This window comes from Etheostoma cragini, chromosome 9 (assembly GCF_013103735.1).
Source record: "Etheostoma cragini isolate CJK2018 chromosome 9, CSU_Ecrag_1.0, whole genome shotgun sequence".
In the NCBI taxonomy this organism is placed as follows: domain Eukaryota; kingdom Metazoa; phylum Chordata; class Actinopteri; order Perciformes; family Percidae; genus Etheostoma; species Etheostoma cragini.
The window spans coordinates 13,949,036-13,969,519 of record NC_048415.1 but is presented as its reverse complement, the minus strand read 5'-3'; the positions used below and the strand labels follow the sequence as shown (position 1 = coordinate 13,969,519).

The window sequence follows — 20,484 nt, the reverse complement described above, 5'->3', positions numbered from 1 at the left end:
TGTGTGTGTGTGTGTGTGTGTGTGTGTGTGTGTGTGTGTGTGTGTGTGTGTGTGTGTGTGTGTGTGTGTGGAGGCAGGTGGCCATGGCCAATCAATAAGCCTGATAATGAGATCTGAGGGGTGTCATTATGGGTGCCCCTCGAGCGTACAACGCCTCCTCTTCTTCAAAGAGCATCGTTGTCTTCCCTCCTCCGAGCGAACATACACCTCATTAACCTTTGCAGTCAACAGCATTTACTTTTTCCCGACATGTTCAGTAGTTGTAAGCAAATAAACCTTTTTTTCTATCTTTGTAACTTTAGCAGTTTGGAGGTTTTTAATTAAGTTGAAGGTTTAGTTTTTTTTACTTGTACAATGCTGCAGAATCAACCAAGTCTGTGAATAGATTCCAGCAGCATTATTGACTTACTCATTAGTTTGAAGTGTGAAATCCTCTCTAATGTTTTATCTGTTAACCTTTTGTCGTGCTGACAGACAAACAGCACTGTGTGACATGTTGTGATCAACAGCTGAGTAAATTACTTTTTGAAAATATATCCCACCATAATTCAAGCATTCTGACCCAACACTATCTCACCAAAATAACCCTGACACAATTTATTAATGCTTACATTTACAGTGAACTTTGTTTTTTTTACAGTGAGTAAACTGTGCAACTGTGATGACAACGTACGTTTGAGGGTAAGGGTTTTCAACGCCAAGTGTAATCATTTTCTCCTCCTCCCTGAAGTCAGCTTTCCCTCGTGGCGGTAATCTCTCCCTTGTTAAACACCAGCACATGGATTGTCACAATACTGTAATATGCATAAAAACCAGTGGGCATTTTCAAAGTGAAAGTGAGAAAGTTAACAGGGTGTCTGAAAGTCATTAAAACAGCTGGGAATCAAAGCTGCTTTGTAACCAGTGGCCTTTAGAGCTATGTCACTCCCCTGGTGGTGTGTGTCTGTGTGTGTGTGTTTTACTGTAGGGGTTTGGCTGATTTAGTAGTACAGAGGAACCTTGCAACCTTGAAACCAGAATGACACGAGTTTGGTCCCCCTGCTGTGGGAGCACTCAGTCTGTGTGGTACTGAAGTGCTGTTGAGAAAGACATTTAAGAGAACGTCAACTGCGTGCACACATATAAATGAAATTCAGCAAAAATGCTTCACTGGCTAAAACACAGTGCTGGTGGATAAGCACACTTTCCCAGCATGCATGGAGGCATTTTCTAAACGAGAAAAGGATTAGCCATCTATTTACATGTAGCTGTCAACACAGAATTGCAAACACTTTTACTCAACAATTCCTGTGCTCATTTGATCAGATTTGTAAAATGTGTTTAATGTTTAAACTAAGAAGGATCAGCAGTTGGAAAAATAACTGCATGAATTTGTGTGTGTACGTGTTTATGTCTTTGTGTGTCCTCCACTGTTGGGGAAGCTGAGAGCAGAGGCTCTGTCTCCCCAGTGGTTTCCCAAATCGGTGATCGGTGAAAAGGGTTTCATTGTTTCCACTCAGTCCTGGCTATGGGTCCACAGCTTCACCCTGGGTTTTCCCCAGTGTCACCACTGTGCACTCTCACACACACACCCAGTCCTTGACACACACACACACTCGCACACACAGATACGCACACACCATTACTTATCAAACCCCCAAAAAGCTCCACTTCATGGTCCATTTGAAATTCTATTTTTGTTTAATTATTCTAAAGCATCTGGCCAGGTAGATCCAAGGTCTTAGCATGCTGTGTGACTGTGTGTGTGTGTGTGTGTGTGTGTGTGTGTGTGTGTGTGTGTGTGTGTGTGTGTGTGTGTGTGTGTGTGTGTGTGTGTGTGTATTCCACTACAGGGAAACCTTGTGGCTCAGAATAATTAAAACATGATATGAAGAATAAAACAGCTCAGGTGTAAACACGACAGTTTGCTTGTAAAGTTATTAAAGGAGGTGTGGCATAAATGAACATGTTATGTGATGCAGTAAAACAAAGTGTGTGTTTGAGTTTGTGCCACATTAATTCCACTTCTGTCCATTTTCTCTATCAATATTAAAAGAGTATTCCATCAATATAGCATTGCAGTCATGTACTACCGTTGTAATCATAATAAACAGTTAAAAAAGTATAAAAATCAATGCAGCAGAAACAGATGTATGGTCTTTTTTTTATCCAAGACATTCCTCCTTATCAAAACCTGGCGCCTACATCACCCACAATGCAACTTGAATGCTGAGAGTTTGCGCTTGGATTTGGGTGAGTTATGCTGGCAGCCGCTTATGTAGCCTCTGCTGCTAGCCTTAAACTGAGATGAGCAGCGAGCTGCACATGTTTTGTAAGATCATTTCTGTCTAACTAGGCACCTCCAGATTTGTTTCATTTTTAAACTTGTTGTCTTGAGACCCAACTGATGATGATAAATGACATCACGCAAGGCAATACATCAGATTTTTACACTGCTCCCTCTGGAGCCACAACAAGTTTTATACAACTTGTTTTAAATGTGCAGAAGTACTCCCCAAGACCTGTAATCCGACTTTAGTGTATAACGTGGGTGGAGTTGCCCGCAATTTCCACACTGTGGGACAAATAAAATAAATAAATAAAGTCTTTTTGTTTTTGTTTTTCTTATAAGCATAGCAACTGTAGATCAATATCTTGAGGCTGTCCACCACTCCCATAATGGAGAACTACCTAACCCCAACCTCAACCCTAGCTTTCAGTGAGACATTAGCTCACCCCTTGACCTTGGTAAACAATTCTGAGGATTTATTTTCTGTCCACAGCAGGAGCATAGTGTGGTAAATGCATGGCTTTAGTTATTCTTAAGAGCTTTAATTATGCATGGATGTTTAACAGTAGTAAACAGTCCTTAAGTACAGGGAGAAAACAAGTGATTCTGAGCCGGGGACATTTATTCCTCCAAAACTTAAAGCAAAATGATTGATGTCCGTCTGAAATCAGCTATGAAAATGAAGTGTAAAGCTGTAAAGGTCTGATCATGCTGAAAAGGTAGACAGTGATTGGAGGAGTTTGGAGGAGGCTGTCAAAATCACTTTGTAGGCTAGGGTGTAATTTCCCTACTCTGAGAACGAGAGAGAGAGAGAGAGAGAGAGAGAGAGAGAGAGAGAGAGAGAGAGAGAGAGAGAGAGAGAGAGAGAGAGAGAGAGAGAGAGAGAGAGCAAATGCAAGAGAGGGAGGGAGAGAGAGTAAGAGATTGGGAAGAAGGGGGACTGAATTAAATCAAAATGAGAGGACACTTGGTTCAGATAACAGAGTCTGATGGCGCCAGTTGACTGATGATGCACCGTTTCAAATTTTCTCCACACGATTAGCATCACCAGTGGATTAATTCTGGCTACATTTAAAGTGATTAATCATTCCTATAAATTAATGAAACAAATAGTAAATATATTAATAATGAATGAGGGATAAGCCTTGCCAGGAGGGCAACCAGCCAAGGCGCTGCAATGCATCACTTTCCGATTTGTCAATTGCATTTTTTTTCAAGTCATGCTGGTCCATGATATTACACCACACACGCGCACACACACACACACACACACACACACACACACACACATACACACACAAGACTGTTCTTAACACTTCCTGTATTTTGTCATGGGGACATACTCAATTCTCCAGAGTCAATGCAACCTGTTTAACCCTTCACTTCTCCTTCACTTCAAAGCCAATACGTCATTACCATCTCTTTACCTGTGATTAAATAGATGAGGCCAAAGATCAATCTTCCCTAATCCATGTGACACCTTGAGATATTGAAGTGTAAATGCCACACAGAGTAACTCCTATACCAATGAAGATATCAGGTTTTGATCAGCTTCCGTCAATTGATGCCCACTGACATTGGAGTGGAGTGCTTCATTCCCCAGCCACACAGACAGCAAATACCCAAGAAATGACACATGCAGGTCAGCATCACGTCACCGTCAGTGCTGCTCTGCATCCAGCCTGCACAAAACATGTCCACTCATCACACTGACATCACATCAGCACAGGGAAAAAGCAATTTATTTTTCACTTGCTTGTGATGACAGCTAATTAATGAAAATTACAATTTTGCATACATTTATGACCATTTAAAAAAATGAAGTAATGGTGGAATGGAAAACATGCATAATGACATAATATTTTTGTCCTACGGCAAGTATAGAATTACCAAATTCTTTCATTCATGGCTCTTTAATATCAATAATAAACTAATCATCTAATTTTGCAAATAATTTTGAACTTAATTCTATTTTATTTTGGACAATTGCACAGTACTGGAGTTTGAAAGAACCTCCCATAAAACCTTTCAAGTGTCTCCCTCTGTTTCTGATGTCTGACTCATCCGGACCTGTAACTCTACTATTAACGCAGAATGAGGAAAGCCTTGAAGTATTCAAAGTATTGAGTAGTGAAAAAATTCCAGTTGCGCCGTATGTTTAGTTCAACTAAAGAGCTTGGTTGGTGCAGGGTTACCTGAGGAAAGTTGAGAATGAAAGGCAGAGATTCTGAGATTTATGGGTCATGGGTATCAATCAGAAATTGCCTTTGGAAGCACACCGGAACTGTGTGAAGTGAAGCAAGTGCACAATCACCTTTCCACTGAGATTAAGGGACATACAAGAACCAGACATTGTGCTAGGGCCTAAAGAGGACTCATTAAAAATTCAAAATTGCCTCTGCTCCCTTCATCAGTCACTGGAAATGAAAGGTAGAGGAGGGGGTGTAGGGCAGTTTTGATATTTTTGCCTAGGATTTAATTTCCTCCCTTTGAATTTATCAAAAACCCTCTCTCCCATTTTATTAATTCTTTCCCTTTTCCTCTCCACCTTTCTTACTGTCTTCTGTCTGGTATCCATCATGAGATCTGACTTTAATATGCTTTCCTGGGGAATATAAGTCATTCATCACAGTGTGGTGAGGCCCAAGACATCACCATGCTACACTTTTTAAAGGCAATATTCCTTAGCAGTAGCATGGGCCAGCTGTCGAGCTGCTAATGCCTCTATTTATTCCACCAGGCAGACCTGATACAATCCATCACTCCAGGCCCGACTGCCCTGCCTCTGTGTCACACCTTTTGTGCTGCTGTTTATATTTATTTATATTTATTTATTTATTTGTTTATATGTTTATATATATACACATCTACATATATATATGTAGCCTATATATAGATGTATATACATATATATATATATATATATGCTGTATATATTTAGAGAGATATATATACAGTTTATACAGTAAATATACATACATGTATGTATTGTAGATCTCTCTCTCTCTATGTATGTATATATATATATATATATATATATATATATATATATATATATATATATATATATATATATATATATATATATATATATATATATATATGTATAGAGAGAGAGAGAGAGAGAGATATATTGAGATACATTGAGATACATTGAGATATATATGTACAAGAAAAATCAGGTCCTTGCCACTGGCAGCAAGTATGGTGTGGAGAGTCTGTGGGGAAAATTAAATCCTATCAAACACCATTCATGCATTTCTTTTAAATGATGGCAATTATTCTTTGAAGCACGATTAGCCTGTGAAGGATTATCTTGGGAATAGTGTGGTGGATTAACTATGTCAGCCTGACACTTGTGTAATTTGACAGGGGATTGCGATGAAACACTGCGAGCCGAGGAACACACAAGTTAAAGTATATTAATGTGACTTATGTTGCAAGGGTTCTGCATTATAAATCTTCAACTAATAAATTGAGTAATTAAAGTTAATCACATTTATCACAGGTCATCCAAGTCCCAAATACTCACGTTATCTTACATCTCTAATAATGAGGAACTTATGCTGTTCAAGGATTGCTGATTGTGTGCGCAAGGTGGAGATGCCGAATATGAATCAATAGTGGACTCAAAATCATCCAAACAAGTGACCTCTCTTTCTCTGTGAACATCTGACTCACAGCTTAAGTGAATTACATGAAGGAACATCAAACTGCCCTTAACCTCAGGCTTTTCATTTCTCCTTATTGTATGCCCTCACCTTTCCCCACTTTCCTCCAGTAAGAAATCACCTTACCTGTCTGTCTCTCTGACCTTGACATTGATAACTATTGATGAGACTAGAACTCTTTTTTTACAAACTTATCCCCGTCATGCTGAGGGAGGGAGAGAAGCAAACTAAAAACAGTGCGAACACACACACAGAGGCAGAGAGTGAAGGAATAGACATAGATGCTGACACTACCTACAACTTCTGTCTTCACTCCTATGTGTTAAAGAGGCTTTGTGTGCTGGACTGACCTCATATTACTTTTGGGACAGCCAGAAGAGCCTCACTCTGTAAGTTCTCCTATGAAAATGCAAACCTTTGACATGTTGACATTCATTTCCCCAGCCTACTGGCCTCCATGACTGATAGGACATGATAACAGTTTGGAAAGTAAACCGGAAAGTCTAACCGGTCTTCCATCATCATTACAGTTGTAGATAGGCTGTGAGGAGCTGCAGGGGGTAGCAGGCCAGTACCTGTGGCCCACTCCAGCTGATCTTTGGCCTCAGCCCCAGTCTGATTTACTCCTATAGATTAGCTGTCGCTGAAGGTGAGACAATCTGTCACAGCGTCTGCCCACAGGGCCCATAAAAAAGAGTGGGTAGAAAGGAAACACATGAGTCATGTTATATTCACTGAAAATTAGTCATTTTATTATGTGTCTTGTGAACCATGGCTGACACACCTCTTCTCTTCCACTTGTTGATCTGTTCTTTCTCACCACAAACCTTAATTTAAGTTCTGTAATATGACATACTGTTGTATTTCCCTTAGAATTCTAGTACACAACCTGCTCATTCTCTATGTTTAATGAAGAGTGATAAATCTCTTCAGACTCTGAGTTGTCTGCATTGTTTTCTGTGGGCCAGGAGTGAAATGGCCATGTTTGATGCTGCTTCAGACAACTTGTGAAAACCTATGTGAACATGCGTTTGGTAACAAGAGCAGCCTGTATTTACAGCCATGCTTTCTTCTGCTTATCTACTGAAATGTCTTTCTGCAGGGACTAACAGGCATCCAGGCTACTAAATCCCATGACATATCAGACCTCTGAACAGAAACAGTAACACAGCCGGCTGGAGGGAGGACAGAGACACCGGCTGATCAATAGAAACAGCATTTGCTTTCATTGTTTTTCCTCCTCTCAGCAGAATCACCATTCCCATGAAGAATCTGTTGCCTGCAATTAGGGTGGTCTTGCTGATGGTGTCTTGGGTGGACAGGGGATTAGATTTGGAAAAAGAGGGTGAAGGGGAGGGAGAAACAAGTGAAAACATTTAGAAAATGGCTAATGCATCCAATTTAAAAGGATGAGAAAGCATGACAAATGATCAGAAAGTAAAGATTTAGGTATTAGTGGGTGGGAAAAATGTACACTGTGAAAGAAGCAGCAATCCTTGAATGGTAACTTACCTTAGATGGAGGAAATGTAAATACCTACATTGATATTTGTGCATTTATTTTGTAGTACGCACATGTAGTCTACTAAACAGTAGGCTGCATGCGCATAATGCAAACACACACATTTGTACTCCTACATACAGGTATGACATCAAATTAAACAACAGAAACAGTTGAATCAAATCTGAATCTTTACTTAATTGAAGAATATATACATATGTACACATTAGTATCTTAAAATTATTATTTTAAATAAGAGGTTTGATGATTTTACTTCTTTGGTGATGCCATTTTCAATACTTCATCAGCCAATAGAAGATAAGGATTCCTTCTGAGGTTAATGCTTTATTATGGGAATAACCCCTAATCTGTAAGAAGTATAATCTTCCATTTTGGACATCATTACTCCTAATCTGAAAGAGGTCATGATACTGGTGGTTGTTGGGAGGATGCCGGTCAGATAGCATCAGCATCTCAAACAGCATACAGTGCACTAAACATGCAGTTAATTGGGTTATTAAAGAAAAACGCTGATTAGTGATTGGCAGGGACTGGTAGTTTTAGATTTACTTGATTTGAGTTTACTTGAATTTTAAAAAGCTGTGCATTTACATTACATTGTTAATATTGTTGATATTTGTAGCTCAGATGACGATTTGCTTATCTGAATATTTTATCAATAAAGCAGATTTGAATTTAAAAAAGCAATCCACCTACAACATCACAACTAACAATGGACAGTTTCTTTTTTTTTAAGTTAACAAAAAACAGATGTCTTTTTTTAATTCCAGGCATTTATTTTTCTTTATTCAGTATTCCCCAATAATAGAATAAGTAATGACCACTAGAAAATACTAAATCTGGGTTTACAGTAGGACCCGTCTTTGCCTCCACTGAGTGGGATCCAGCCAGAGTAAGTATTTATCAGCATCAACGCATGCAGACTCACAGAGCTGTGTCTGAGACAGCTATACTCCAAGGACCATAGTCCCACGTTTCAGCTGTAATGTTGGGCCTGGGAGTTCCAGCACGTCAGCCACGTCCTGCTGGCCTCAGACATGCATGGTTGGGGGAGACAGGGGACTGGTTAGAGCACTCTGACAGCCTATTACTGCTGAACAGGCACACCTGACCCTCCATAAATTTGACCTGCTACTCATTTACAATGCTAAACAGGTACAGTTTGCTTGCCCGTCAGTCCTTCTGCCTCATCCCCCTTTCTGTAGCTCTCTTTCTTACTGACCACACTTCTCAATCTCCTTCCCTCTCAATTTCATTTTTTCATAACACATGTCCAACGTTGGCTCCCACTGTCTGTTTGATATATCGCTGTCTTATCTTAAGGGACTGAAGCGATATGTGAAAATGAGATAAGGATATATTGACCATGGACTTTCATAGGAAGACAAAAGCTCCTCAATATTACATCCTGAACACTGTTAGACTTGCAATAACTAGGGAAGCTTTATGAAAAGATGAAGAGGATACCCTTGAAAATATTTTTTTTTATGTGGGGCAATATTCCCCAATAGAAGCTTAAAGATCTATTATTGAACTGTCCTCGGCCAAAGGTACATAATCTACTTCACCTTTTTTTCCTCACGTTTTGCTTAAGACAAACCAAGAAGTTGCCATTTTCAAGAAAACAAAAACTGATGTTGGTCTCCACCCAAATGTAATGGAGGTAAAGATAAAAATACAAAACAAAACCTTTAAAACATGAACCTGTGAAGCGGGTCAACACGTGAACAAGGCTTCATTTTGAGAGGTTGTAGACTGCAAGAGTTAAGTGAAAAATATAGTTTTTGCAATTTGGATTGGCACAGTGCCCACTGCACTGGTGAATCTGGGTCAGCATGAGCACGCATACATGCAGACACACACAGGGCTACTTCAGTAATCCTTCAGTTAAGCACTTTAAAATACTTACTGTGCATCTGAAGACATCTGATGCATGCAAAAAAAAATTGCTCAGAGGCATACAAGGTTTTTTGTTGCCAGCCACCATACTGCTTCTGATAAAATCAGATACAGGAAAGGATGTGTTTACCTGTATAGTTTTTTAAATAGATGGGAGGAGGACTAGAGAAAAGGACAATGCTGGTTTAATGGCCCTTAAGAACACTCAAGGACAGCATAGTTAATGGGGCATCAGATAGATGACAGAGAAGAAAGGAAGTGGGGCGGATGTTAAAAGGGCGGGTGACAAGCGAGAGTTATATGAAATGCGTTGGAACATTTCCGTTTGTGATGTAAAGATGAATAGTAACTATAATGGGAACGGGAGAGCACAGTCAGTTACTTTAATGGCATTACTCTGAAAGCTTTTACAGTCACTATTTGCCCTAATGCAGATTTATTTCTTTGACTTAACTGTTGTTCGGTTTCTGAATTCATCAAAAAGGCACCTGGGGAGGATTTTAACAGCATTTCACAGACTTCAAGGTGTTTGCTAAATTATTTTAGGACGTGGAATTTTTTTGGTACAAGTTCATCATTCTTGAGCTGCTGTGACTCAGATTGCTAGTCCCGCAGCAGCTGCCAACCTGGATCCCCCGCCACTACGGGATGTCAACACTCAGCAGTCAAGTGAGAGAGTCTAAGTGACACTTCTGCCCTACTTCCTTGGGAGTTGACCTAACATTACTTTTGTGTGTCTGGGGAAAGACACATACATGTGAGAGTGGCCTGCAGTTGGCCAGCTGCATGGCTTTAATCTTTTTTTTCCCACCTTGAGCCCCCATTCCCAAACACATGCATACAACAAATATTTACTTGGAGAAACAAATCTCACAAGTGCCTTCCTTGAAAATGTGCCTAAGAAAAGCTTTCAATGAAATTTAACCAATAAACTAAATAAATCCTGAGGGCCGTAGTTTGTCGTTAGGCGAGCAAAAACTTTAAGCACAAATAGCAAAGAGATCTGTCCTGATGCATGTGGAAAGGTGTTCAATAATATCCACTCATGCTAGGTTAGGCAATGCTCTAATTCACCCTCAACCAGTAAAGAAAAAAACAGCAAATTAAGTCTCAACTGTCCTAAAGACCAGAGGTTCCAGATGAAAATATCTAACACTAATTGGCTAAAATAAGTTCTACATTGAATTAAGGAATGATCAGAATGCCCCCAAAGACATGGTGTTGCCACGCCATGATTGGACAAGAGCGGAAATGCACCAAACTGCTCTCAATTACTATTTAGGAGCCAGTCCCCATACCCTGAGCAACAGGTGATCTGAATTACCCACCAATCAACTCAGGGCAATTGGCAGCTTAAACAAATTGGGAAAAGGGAAATACAGGCCGTAACTAATTCCACACAACAGACAGTACGGTTAAAATAGCAAGATTATTTGGAGTGTTTGCATATTTTCTCTCATTAAGATATATATTCCATTGCTACCAACAACTTTCTAATCCCTGTCGTTACTGTATAGATTGAATCCCTCCAAGCATCCAAACCTTTTTGTCCAATGACATTTTAATTATGTTGTGATCCTGATAAACTTTCTTGTTTAGGCATTTGTTTTCTCAGGTTTAGCGAAATCTATTTGGCATTAAAGCAGCAACATTTTAAAGGCAAGTTAATACCAATTTATTTTTTATACAGTATTCAGATTCAGCTCAATGTTGAACATTTCCATGTGCAACACCCAGCATTTTGTTACCCAGCTTCTTATTAAAGCTTCTGAATGCAACAGTCATTAAATTAAAAGAGCCCTTTTTGGAAACTTCACCAACAGGAAATAATACGCTTACTATGACTAAAGGTAACAAAATATTTAGTGCAAGCTGATTATCACACCTCTAGGGAGGAACAGTATGTAATCAATGTAAAGTCAACTAAATGTAAAAGACTTATAAATGTATGAGTCACATTTTTCTCTTGTTCAGTACGTGTCTGATGGAATCCAGCGGAGCACATTTCCCTGTAGTGAATTCTCCAGGGTGTTTCCTCTGAATACCTGCATTTTGAGGTGTGTGTGTGCGTGACCGAGTTGTGGGGGTGCATCCTGAGCGATGAATGTTACATTGGGGAGCTGCAACCTCAGCGCAACTCAGAAACAGGGAAGATCCATCATCCAGGACAGCCTTGGAACAGTGGAGTTGCTGGTCTACATGTACAGACCGATGTACAGTACACATGCAGGCATACATAACATGCAAGTTTACATGCCCCCCCCCCCCCCCCCCCCCCCCCCCCCCCCCCCCCCTTACCTTCACACACAAGGCTGCTGTAATCAATCCTGCTGCATGCTGCTCTGCATCTTACCATCTGTACTGAGCTGTCCAACTGCAAGAAGTACAGCTACTGTAACTGTGATCACATCCTCTCATCTGCACCCTCTGACAAGGCTGAGGGATTATTAGTGAGATTGGGTAAATGGGTGCCATTTAGTCTTTGCAACCTCTATTATTTATTTGTCAAGGGGGGTTTGGTTTTTGATTGTAGGCCAAATGGCTCTGAAGTGTAGGGCAACGACATGGCACTTTAAAAACGTGCCAGGAATTTATAACCCTCCACAACACCAAAGGTCAAATCATGCCATTTGAACAGAACTGTAAGATGTAGTTACTGTCCCCCAGACCAATGTAGCAGTCAGAATTATTATGTGAGACTCGCTACAATCCAGTTTACAAAAGACTCAAAGCAAATGAGTGCTTTAGCCCTCTCTGGAAATAGTTATAAAAAAAAAAAAAATCACTCTGAAACAGCATTTCTCCCAAAGGAAATATAGCTAACACTGAAATCCCACCTGAGGATTTAATTTAAAAATAATAATTAGCTTCTGCCCTAGAAGGAATCATGTGATATCCTCCAGATCTAAAGAGAAGCTTAACCATTTGCAGGGATTAAGATTAAAAATACTTTATAGGATGTGTTTTTTTTTATGTCTGCTGGTGTGAAAAACGGGTCAACTTTATTTTTCATAATAAATATAGACACATTTTAACAATTACAGTGGACAATTTTAATATATATACACAAGGACCTAGGAGAGCCCTGATTGGCACACCACAAAGATAGAATCGCCTCAGAGTGGAAGAGAGTGAGTGTGAGGGACTGATGGACAGAGAAAGTGTGGCAGAGACGTCTGAGATTTGACATCAACCTGAAGTTCCGGGGTCACTCCCAAATCAGTTTCCACATTTCCTTTTCTTTTATTTATAATAAATCTTAAATAACTCTATGTATCCCCTAAATGCTAACAATGGTTGCCCTTGCAACATACAGTTTCAATAAAATGGACAGCCATACAGGCATTGCAGAAAGTAGGATGTATGAGAGTTGATGGTAGTTTACCGCCCCCTAGTGAGAACCAATGGAACTGTTGGAAGTAACTCGGGCATTTAAAGAAACCCAGTGATTGAACCTTCAGCCAGTGAAGTGAAAACAAGAAAGTGAAACACCTAGCATTTAGCAACACCACTCTGCAATAGTTATGTTGTGAACTGAGCCCATGTCCCACATGTCTGTCCCTCATCTCCATGCCCCCCCTCTCCTCCTTCCCAGACAGCTCCAGGGCCTGTTCAGGTACACTCTGTTCTCTCTGAGTGCTTTGTTTTTTTTGATTGTTTGTTGCTTTTGGGCGGATCAAAGAGTCTTAGAGGATCTGCTCGGTGCTAGAAGCGGAGATGTCAAGTAGTCTCCAGGCAGCATATGGGTTGAGCTCCTCCTGGTCTCGACACAGAGCCCACACGTACATCATCCGGAGCACTTTTTGCTGAAGGGAGAAAAGCAGATTGGCACACTTGTTCTTAACTGTTCAATTCATCTTTATCACTGTACAGAAGGCAAGGGAAGACACACACACACACACACACACACACACACACACACACACACACACACACACACACACACACACACACACACACACACACACACACACACACACACACACACACACAATTTAAACTGATTTATGTAAGCCATGTCTGAGACCATTAACAGACAATAAAAGTAGGAAGAGCTACCCAGAGTGAAGAACAGTGAGAGTGGGTGTAGGAGACACTTAAGGAGACACTGTAGCCCATAAGTCACTTAGTGTCTTGACATTTGGATCCAGCTGTTAAAACTATTTGCCCACCATTAATCATCTTGCAGTAGTATACTGGGTGGATGCCAGCAGCATGGTACTGAGTGGATACCTTGACTTCTTTACCAATCACAGGTGTCCCTGAAGGGCCTTGAGTGGACACTGCGGCTGATTTATAACGTATAAAGCTTTATTCTGGGTTGTGGGTCTAAATAAAATAAAAGCCATTCCCAAATAAAAAGTGGCTTAATTGTCTTATAACAATCTCTTGGTGCATCATTTATAAAAAGTTCTTACACTTGTGTGATTAAAGTTTGTATTATTTCTAGAAAATTACACAAATGCGTGTGTGTGTGTGTGTAACTTACAGGGTCTCCCTCCACCAACTCTCCTTTGGTGTTTCGGATCACCATGACCAACTGAGCCTGGAAAGTTATAATCAGCACGGGACCCTGGTCCATCATCTTCCCCATGGCCAACTGTAGTAGAGGATACATTCATACTTTACTGAACCAACAAATTTGATGTTTAGACAGCATTCAAGTATTAAAAAAGGAGATAATTATGGCTCAAGAGATACCTAAAAATATTTAAATTATGGTTGATAGAGACAAAATTTCTGCAAGAACTTAAACACAGTCTGAGAACTATATGTCATTCTAATGTGGGAAAACAAATGCAGGTGCAAAGCTTATAAAAAAAAGATAGAAGAGTAAGACAAGTAGTCTCTATTATTAATTTATTTAATGTCTATTTGTATAGGAACAAGTATGTAGCATAAACCTACGTCACATACCACAGCATGTTTTGCTTATGCTAATTTGCAATGCAATTACTCCTTAATTTCTTCTTTTTTTAAAACATTTAAAGTCTGCTCATCCATATGACAATTCATGTGAATTTGTTTGTAAAAATATTCCAAACACCAACTATCATCTAGATTGCCAGCTATTGGCCTGAGGCCAAATGCTAATATTAGGAATTTTTAATACTCCCCAAAACACCTGTATTAATTGCAATCTAATAAATGACTGGGAGTGTCTTGGCGTGCTTTATTATTAATCATGTGTGGTGTAGTCTGGAGAAACTTACATCAATATTGTCAATGTCCAGGATCTTAGAGTGGAACTGAAGTCCCATGGCCTTGCCTTGCTGAATTGGGTGTGCCAGCTGGCTGTATGTCTACACACCCAATATGAAGTGAAAGCAAAATAAATAACACATTGTGACTTACATTTTATAAAACATTGCCCACCCAATATGTGTATCAATGTCCCCAATGTGTTCTGTGAGCATGGTGGTCATTACATTTCAGTAACAAGAAAAGCCTACGGTATCTGTGTTTCAGCCTTTCAAGCTGTCAGTGTGTGAGCAAGGTCGTACCGCTTCATAACACCAGTCCTTCAGTATCTCCAGCTCGCCTCTGATCATCGCCTGAATGAAGACAAAGCACACATCAGAAACATCTGAAAAGGTCAATCAGAAAAAATGAAGGAGGTCAACTTAGGTTTTATACATCAATTACATCTACTTTAATTAAATGTTTCATGCAAATAAAACATTTCTTGAGATCAGGCGTTTGTCTCAGCTTAATCAATATATACAAAACCTTTCTCGAATGAATTAAATGAAATCGACACTTGTACCAGCAGTGTTTGCAGTACAACTTACCTCCAGTATATTTGGGATGATATCTCTTTCACACTGCTTGAGGAAAGAATCTTTGTCAAAGGATGGGTCCGCCTTCAAAATCTCTGTGAGTACTTCAGACATCTCTGTCTTAGAAAACAGGCCACCTAAATACACATGAACAGGGACCGGAAACACACACAGGCCTTTAGCAATCAGATAATGAGCAGTAGAACCAACTGTGCCCAAGTAGTGATATGTATTTTGTAACAAAAAAGTATGCTTCTTTTATGGCGTAGTTTTCTAAAGTGAATATGCTGATTTCAATTTACTGCTGGATTCATAACATGTCTTACTGAAAGTACACAATCTGGGCCATTTGTCACCTTGCTTCTCAATCTCATTTTGTAATTTAGTTATGTGATGAAATAAAAGAACTTTCTTTTAGCTATATATATATATATATATATACACACACATACACATATACACACACACACACACACACACACACACACACACACACACACACACACACACACACACACACACACACACACACACACACACACACACACACACATATATATATATATATTCATACACACACACACACACACACACACACACACACACACACATTTATATGATACAAATCTTTAAAAAAGGTACCTGTAGATACCTTGAAGTACACACAAGCATTCTATCTTTTGTTATCACTTGATTTGACCTCTCAGTGTGATTAATGCAGACTATTAAACCAGATGTCTCTCACCTATGATGTCAGTCATCTTGTCGGTGACAGCGCGAGTTGCTCTGATAAGGGCGTTGTCACTCTCATCATACTTCATCTTCATCTCAAAGAACCCTGCAGTGAACATACAAATTTGAGCACGTTAGATTTTAAGTTGAAATCTGAGCCTTACAACGCACACACGCGCACACGCACTTCTCTTAGATAAGCAAATTCTTCAAGTTCATATCCAGAGATTAGACATAATTCATCAAAAATCATCAAAAATATGAAATCCCACAGGGCATGCTGGTTGGGCAAGGTGGGGAAATAAAAGGCTAAAAACTGAGGCTCAGCAAAATCCTGCAACGGGTCGCTGCTGGGTGATTGATGAAGCATTGTATGATTCCAATGTATGGCCTTATAAATAAGCAAATGTCTTTTTTAAAGATTTGTTTTTGTTTTGTCAGTGCAGATAAAGAGGAAAGGGGGGAGAGAGTGGATGATATAACGCAAAGGGCCGCAGTTCGGATTCAAACACGGGCTGCTGCCAAGGACTCGGCCAACTTTGGGCGCAAACTCTACCGGTTGAGCTAGAGGTCACATCTCTTCAGTCCACTCACACAGAAACACACACACCATATACATGTAGTAAGCAGGGCTGGATGATGGTGCAAAACTTTCCTCTGGACGCCTTCAACAAGCAATATCCAATGTGCTGGGGTCGAGAGGCAGGGAAGTGTTTGTGCTCCATGCTCCATTGAGTCTAAAAACTTCACTCTTTCACAGCACTGAATTAAAAATCCTTTAAACATGACATATACAATGTGTTGATGTGTAAAACATATTGTGCAAACACAGGTTAAGTCCCTATTACCAATTTCATAATTGGAGCTACAGGAGGGCAATTCATTTTCTGACATAAATCAGCAAAAAAAAAAAAAATACGTCGTCATCATCGTTGATCATCAACGTTGTTTACCAAACTTATGTGTATAATGTTGACTAAATCAGTAGTGATGTACCTTCATTTTACACACTCTAACTTATCCCATGAACTGACTTTTTCAGCAAATGCCTATTGGTGTTGCCTCATCAACTTGAAGGTTTGAAAAGTGTTTACAAGTTTTAAGATTTATCGGTCTCACCAGCTGTGAAAAAAACCACAGCAGCATCACATGCAGGATAACCTGGATGATGTGCATTTCTCCCAAACCATATCCAAAATGTTGTTGCTCTAATTACAACTTGGCAATTAAAAGGGGGGTGTTCTCCATTTATGACTCATTTCCAAAAAAAAACTGCATACAACTTTATGCTAGTTGCCTTGGACTTCATATCACTTACTGTTCATGCAACAGTAAATGTCTAGTGCACTCAGTAACAGCTGATTTTATATAAACAGTCAAGGCTGCAGCCAGAAAGAGATCAGTTAGTACTTACTGTTAAAGACCATATTGTTGTCTTTGAATTCCTTCCACTGCTGGTACCATTTTGAGTCTCTGTGGAGCACCACACCCTTTGCTTCCCTAAAGAACACACCAATAAAACATCAAATAGGGGGAGGGAAACAGGTGTTCCTGTTGACTTTCTGCGCTCCTGCTAGCCATCAAATTTAACCCAGATAGGAATAAACTATTTACAGCTAGAACGATTAACTAAATGTAAAACAAACTTTTGGGAATACTATCAAGGTTCAGCTTTGAGAATTGTACAAACTATTTTAAAACACAGTATGACCACAGACCACCGAGCAGTTTCTCTTCTGGAAAGCTACAGTTTGATTATCTCAGCAAACTGTAATGTTTCCCTAATAGTAGTTCAGATAAGGTGGCTGAGGCTCTTGGTACCTGAAGAGATGAGATTCTCAACTCTCACAGTTTTAAAGCTTTCCGTTGGTGTCCCTTCCTGTATTTTTAATAAGTATTAGACTGCAAGAGGCCATATCAGCAATCTATGAACATGAAGGGCGTTCCCCTCTCAGTATCAGGGCAAAGCAGAGGGCACTCACGTACTCGTTGGCTTCGAAGACCTTGCTGCCATCCCCTGCCCCCTTGGAGGAGAACTCACTCCTCTTCCTGAGCCTGGCAGGAGGCCGGTAAGGGCCAGTGTGACCCAGGTCACCGATGTCTTTCTTTACACTCTCCATTCCCTGAAAACAGAAGAACAGGTAGCAGAAGAGAGAACTAATAAGTACCAGCAGTATTCAGGTATATCCTATTCAGGACTTTGTGTTTCTTTAAGTTTCTATGAATGTAATATGACACATTATTAACAATACAACAGAGAGAAAAAAAAAGAAAGAATCTTTGTAAAAGATTCTTTTGTAGAAGCAAAAACCAATGAATGTAGTTTAACTTTGAACTGGGAAATATATCTGTACCAGTGACTCCATACCTTTGATATTGCTCTGAACGCACCAGTCTTCCCCAACATCTCTCCACTTTTAGAGACGGATTCTGCGGAGGTCTTTGCTGTTTTGGCTGCTTCCTCCATTCCATCCTTGAATTTCTTCCCAATATCTGTTCGGCTGACCTCCTCTAGCCCCTGTCCACGCACACAGACACACAAACACACACAGCTTGTAAGGTTGGATAGATCAACATTAAGAGCATCAATCTATCATACAAAATGCACCAAAAGAAAGGTCTCTATCTGATTGTGATACTTCTTTACCTCTTTAACTGTCTCAGAGATGGATCCCAACTTCTTCCTCAGAACATCGGAGGTCTTTGCTGTTTCAGACTCTATAGTTTTCTGAGAAACAGACAGATGGGAAATTTGCACTAGCACTAGCTTTTCAAAACAACATGGATAGAAATGCTGTGTTTGTGTGGTCAAATACTAACAAATTTCCTTCGAGCTTGTTTCAATGCATCTGACTCTTCTAGTTTTTTAGCCTCTTCCCGGAACTTCTTGATGTTGTCTTTCATTTCTTTGTTTTTGTTAAGCTCCTGCTTAATGTTTTCCAGAAGCTCCCCCAGGAAACCTTTTCTGCCACCACTTCTCTCCCCTGACAAATGCCGTACCTGCAGAATGGGTGATTAACACACTTTGTTAGTAGGAATATCACACAACATATACAAATAATTAACTCCAAGGATGTCTGGAGCAGTTCAATAAAACTTAAGCTTATGACCTGCAATGAAAATGTTCCCTACTGCTCAAAATGCTGTGGAAAACTTTAGAGAACAAGTAGGATAACTTGTATAGACAAAAGGAGCACATTAGAATGATAAATATGCACCGTAGAAGACTTCATGCTAGGAACTGTTTCAGTGCTTTCTTCAGAACTCTTAAAAAAAGAGCAGGACTGTTGTACTGCATTGGTTTTAGCTAGGTATTAACCGGCAACTGAATGTGTGTTCATTTTGCAAGGTTACAACAATATTATCCAAAAACACCAACAAATATAAGTCTGTCTTTAGGAAAATAAACTGCAGGAATGTATTGGGGTTGAATAATACAACCTAAAACCGGAAAACCACTCCACAGATAAAAAATTGTTATGTGTTACCTACCTGTGAAGAGCATGTGAGGACCCCACGTATCCTGTAAACATTGGGTCTGTTGTGAAGTAGCAGGTAAGAGGAAGGGACTGCCACCAAGCCTCTTCTTACACATATCTGGAGACAGACATGAGAAGTAACCCTCAAACTTGTTAAGACTTCTCGATAAGCACGCAACTACTTATAATCACGCATGTCATTGATAAATCGTTACTGCATGATACGTAATATGTAGCTGAAACGCCGTCATTAGTGTTAGAAGAAAAGAAAATAAGTAATAATCCAAATATAGTCAACTACAATGCATGATGGAGAGTCAGAACATGCAGCTAGATACCGAAGTTTACATTTTATTTGACTTTGTCCTGCGCTTCAGAGTTCAAACGCCAGCTGCTGGATAGCTTACTATTCAGAGCTAACTTAGCTAGCGAACGCTAAGTTAGCAGCTTGGTCAGAAAAAAATCGCACTTCCTGTCTCTGGTGAACCTGGCAGTTTAGTATGTTGTTGAAGTTCCCCCCTTACCAATTCGTGTTGTTCAAATGCTAATATTTAACCCAGAAATCTAAAGCGCTCACCTGGTAACACTGACACAAGGGGGTCGCCATCTTGAATGTAATGACTGACCTTCCATATCCACGTGGGTGGAGTCTTGAGCGCTAATTTAAATAATAATGGATACTTTATTAAAGCCGCAAGAGGAACTTACAATGTTTTTACATACACATGCTCAGTACCTATACATGCACTAAATTGAGAGATGTCAGAGTGAGGGGGCTGCAGTTGGGCTGCCTTGCTCAAGAGCACCTTGGCTGTGCCCAGGAGTGAACTGGCACCTCTCCAGCTTCCAGACCACCACCATGCTTTAGTCCGTATGGGGACTTGAACCAGCAACCCACCAGTTCCCAACCAAAATTACTACAGACTGAGCTATTGCCACCCCCAGATCATATCCCTGTTTGCTTTACCCCCCCCCCCCCTTTAGTTAATCTGGCATAATTTGACTACATTCATTTCTCCCCACTTATTACACTTGCATTTTCTTCATTCACAAGTAAAACTGTCCAACCAAGTGTTAATAAGTGAGTAAATAACATTAAGTATCTCAAATTGCAGTAAAGCTATAACTTGATA

The 20,484-nt window shown here is 39.9% G+C and overlaps 1 protein-coding gene across 1 annotated transcript; it reads right to left on the bottom strand.

The window, feature by feature from the left end:
• Positions 1–13,014: 13,014 nt before the first annotated feature.
• Positions 13,015–20,018, bottom strand: timm44 (translocase of inner mitochondrial membrane 44 homolog (yeast)). The gene is made up of 13 exons (XM_034881947.1): positions 19,929–20,018; positions 19,365–19,469; positions 18,693–18,872; positions 18,520–18,600; positions 18,241–18,390; positions 17,859–17,995; positions 17,287–17,372; positions 15,886–15,978; positions 15,153–15,277; positions 14,865–14,915; positions 14,574–14,663; positions 13,850–13,960; positions 13,015–13,166 (listed from the first exon to the last, which is right to left on the bottom strand). The coding sequence occupies exons 1-13, from the start codon at positions 19,956–19,958 to the stop codon at positions 13,047–13,049; spliced, it is 1,359 nt and encodes a 452-aa protein (XP_034737838.1). The 5' UTR covers positions 19,959–20,018; the 3' UTR covers positions 13,015–13,046.
• Between the last annotated feature and the right edge of the window lie 466 nt (positions 20,019–20,484).